The sequence below is a fragment of the Tupaia chinensis genome, unplaced genomic scaffold (genome assembly GCF_000334495.1).
Source record: "Tupaia chinensis unplaced genomic scaffold, TupChi_1.0 Scaffold000627_1, whole genome shotgun sequence".
NCBI classification, from domain to species: Eukaryota; Metazoa; Chordata; class Mammalia; order Scandentia; family Tupaiidae; genus Tupaia; species Tupaia belangeri.
The window spans coordinates 4,044,049-4,047,761 of record NW_006160147.1 but is presented as its reverse complement, the minus strand read 5'-3'; the positions used below and the strand labels follow the sequence as shown (position 1 = coordinate 4,047,761).

The 3,713-nt window shown below is 48.5% G+C and overlaps 1 protein-coding gene across 1 annotated transcript in view; it reads right to left on the bottom strand.

The window, feature by feature from the left end:
• Window positions 1–1,468: 1,468 nt before the first annotated feature.
• The window catches only part of SLC60A1 (solute carrier family 60 member 1), a gene marked incomplete at its 5' end in the record, with an annotated part of 35,648 nt that continues 33,403 nt past the window's right edge, over window positions 1,469–3,713 (bottom strand). The window contains 2 exons of the mRNA XM_006159356.2: window positions 1,469–1,607; window positions 3,091–3,211. Coding sequence (XP_006159418.1) covers window positions 1,552–1,607; window positions 3,091–3,211 — 177 coding nt within the window. The remainder of the gene's footprint in view (window positions 1,608–3,090; window positions 3,212–3,713) is intronic.

Below are 3,713 nucleotides of genomic sequence, written 5' to 3'. Positions count from 1 at the left end.
CCAGGGAATCACTTGGGGTTTGTGCTGATTAGAATGTATCTACACATAGCAATGATCATTGAGCTTTACAATTTCAACTTATTTTTTTAAACTTCAACTAAGGGTGATCTCAAACCCAGGGTATGGTCCATGCATGAAGCGGCAAACGGAGTAAGGAAGATGGCTGTCTTTTCCCTTCCGTCTTGTTATTCTGGAAAGCTCTTACCAAAGTCAACCAGGGAAGAGAAGGTAACTTGAATAGCCAGGTAAATTTCTAATGATTTGCCTGGGAAGACCCAAGTGCCAGGGCTCAATGGAATTTCTTCTACCCAGCCCTTATTAGAGGAGAAGATCTGAACAAAGGCCTTGAGCGATCGCCCCACCTCCGACTGCGGCTTTCTTACGCAGTATGGTCGTGCGGTGTGTGAGAAGCTGGAGGTCTCTGCTTCTCTCCTCAACACGCTTTTACCTCTGGTAGGACTCAGCGTTTTCCAGTCCAAGTGGTTTGTCTTGGGTAGAAGCTACAGAAGAAATTGAAGAAAAACCCAGTTCGCATGTACCAGCGGATGATGACTTGGAGCAATTATTCATTCTGAGTGCTCAGCCAGACTTGTTTCTTGGCCATACTGTGGCTCCTTAGGGAGCGAAGCGAGAAGTCAGACCCACTAGTTCTAGCAAACTATTGGTGAAGGCAATTTGCTGAGAGTAGTGTCTAGGACTTGGGAATATGTATTTCTTTGTGCTTCCCATAAATAAAGAGCCCATTAAGCATTACTGAGAATATTAAAAAGGTGAGATCAGCAGTTGGTGTAATGGCTATGTCGCTGGACTCCCATGTAGCCGACCATGGTTCAAGTCGCAGACCCGGTGGCTTAATCTCACACCAGGTGTGTGTGTGTGCCCAAGATCCCGAGAGGAGAAGGGATTGCGGCGTGGCCATTCCCCTGGGGGGTGATTTCTCACTTTCCATCTCTCTGTCTCTCTTTCTGGCAAGTGCACGTGCCCTATAGCAAGAACCTCTTAAAAAAAAGAAAAAAAAGATCTGGAACTTGAACCGTAAAGTTAGCCATGTGGGATCCAGTGCCTTAGCCACCACCCCACCGGCTGTCCCTACTCAGAAAATATTAATTGAATATTTGTCTAAAACAGAGCTGAGCACCACATGTTGGGTTAGGCAGCAGCCAGTACCTGCCCTCCCAGAACTACTTATTTTTTTAAACTTCAACTAAGGGTGATCTCAAACCCAGGGTATGGTCCATGCATGAAGCGGCAAACGGAGTAAGGAAGATGGCTGTCTTTTCCCTTCCGTCTTGTTATTCTGGAAAGCTCTTACCAAAGTCAACCAGGGAAGAGAAGGTAACTTGAATAGCCAGGTAAATTTCTAATGATTTGCCTGGGAAGACCCAAGTGCCAGGGCTCAATGGAATTTCTTCTACCCAGCCCTTATTAGAGGAGAAGATCTGAACAAAGGCCTTGAGCGATCGCCCCACCTCCGACTGCGGCTTTCTTACGCAGTATGGTCGTGCGGTGTGTGAGAAGCTGGAGGTCTCTGCTTCTCTCCTCAACACGCTTTTACCTCTGGTAGGACTCAGCATTTTCCAGTCCAAGTGGTTTGTCTTGGGTAGAAGCTACAGAAGAAATTGAAGAAAAACCCAGTTCGCATGTACCAGCGGATGATGACTTGGAGCAATTATTCATTCTGAGTGCTCAGCCAGACTTGTTTCTTGGCCATACTGTGGCTCCTTAGGGAGCGAAGCGAGAAGTCAGACCCACTAGTTCTAGCAAACTATTGGTGAAGGCAATTTGCTGAGAGTAGTGTCTAGGACTTGGGAATATGTATTTCTTTGTGCTTCCCATAAATAAAGAGCCCATTAAGCATTACTGAGAATATTAAAAAGGTGAGATCAGCAGTTGGTGTAATGGCTATGTCGCTGGACTCCCATGTAGCCGACCATGGTTCAAGTCGCAGACCCGGTGGCTTAATCTCACACCAGGTGTGTGTGTGTGCCCAAGATCCCGAGAGGAGAAGGGATTGCGGCGTGGCCATTCCCCTGGGGGGTGATTTCTCACTTTCCATCTCTCTGTCTCTCTTTCTGGCAAGTGCACGTGCCCTATAGCAAGAACCTCTTAAAAAAAAGAAAAAAAAGATCTGGAACTTGAACCGTGAAGTTAGCCATGTGGGATCCAGTGCCTTAGCCACCACCCCACCGGCTGTCCCTACTCAGAAAATATTAATTGAATATTTGTCTAAAACAGAGCTGAGCACCACATGTTGGGTTAGGCAGCAGCCAGTACCTGCCCTCCCAGAAATGAGGCCGTAGTTAGTGGAAGTGTGCCCCCACCCTGGGCCTTCACACTGAGCATTGCAATGGTGGATATGTCCACCCAGTAAGAAAGAGGATGGCGATGCCTGTCCCTTCTGGGTTTCTGTAGTAGTGTGCTTTTTTCTGGGGAGTGTGAGGGCTCTGCCTGAGCACCTTACAAACTTGCTCCGTGCACAGCTGTAGTCTCTGGCATGGGGGAGCTCTGGGAGGAAGGGCGGATGAGGGCTCTGGGGTACAAAATAGCTGTGGGAGTCACCCTGCCTGGGGTCTCCAGGAAGGAGAGTATTCTTAGGAGTTGTCTCTACCCTGAATCAATATTTTTTTTCTTTTGCCACTTGGCCCAAAGGACTTCTTTTTGAAAAGAGATTTGGATTTTTGGATTAGAGTCAAAATCCTGAACTGCAAAGAGATGGCCAATTAGGCTGCTGGGCCGAGTTCCAGCCAAGGAGGCAGGCCCTGCCTGTCGGTGCCTGAACAGGCTAGAAAGAGGTTCTTGGCCCTCAGCTCTCTGGCAGGGTGGGATGCAGGAAGCCAAGTTCAACCCATGCCCCTCTACTAACAGAGAAGCCGTGAGTCAGCCTGTCTAGCTCCTGCCTGCCACAAGAGTCCAGCACAGACAATTGCATGGAAAGCAGGAATTGGGGAAAAGGAAACTGTAGAAAAATAAACATTTCCTTGCATTTTACTTGGAACAGAACACCGTTCTTGGCAGGTTACGCTCCACGGCCTCGCCCCATCCTCCCCCACTGTTTTCCTCCTCTTGTGTAGAAGCACATTCTGCCCTTACCTGATGAGGGCCCAGGGTGCATCCTGTGGAAAAACAGGAGCAAGATATAGAAGGTAAAAGCCAGGCAACCAAAGATCATGCCACAGACCAGGAAGCTATAGCTGCCGCGGGACTGGAAGGGCTGCCAGACGGGGAAGACAGAGAGACGGGCCATTAAAACTATTAAAACTTCACCGGGAAGATGGACTGGCGGAAGTGGCCTTCTGGGATCCTTGGCAGGTTTTTCAGTCAAGTGAGGCCCATTACACAAACAGGAGCACGGGGAGGAAGGAGCCTTGGCTTTGTTTCAAGGCTATGTATCTGCAGGTGGTGGAAGTCCTGTCTAAGGCAGGGCTTGGACTGGGTGACCCCTGCAGTCCCTCCAGCTCTATGTTCTGGAACTTTCTGGAAACCTCCATATCATCATTGACACTGCAATCATACTAGGTGTTTATCCTTAAGGGCTAATCAGAACTTTGCAGGGGATTTTTTTTTTTTCAGCCTGTCATAAGAATTTAAAACATCTGTCAAAGGAGCGTTTGGAACTTCCGTTCACGTCCATCATCCGACTGCAGTTAGCAGCAATCCCAGCCGCCTTCACCTCTTCCTAGAAGCACATCGCAGACACGGTGTCATTTCAGTGC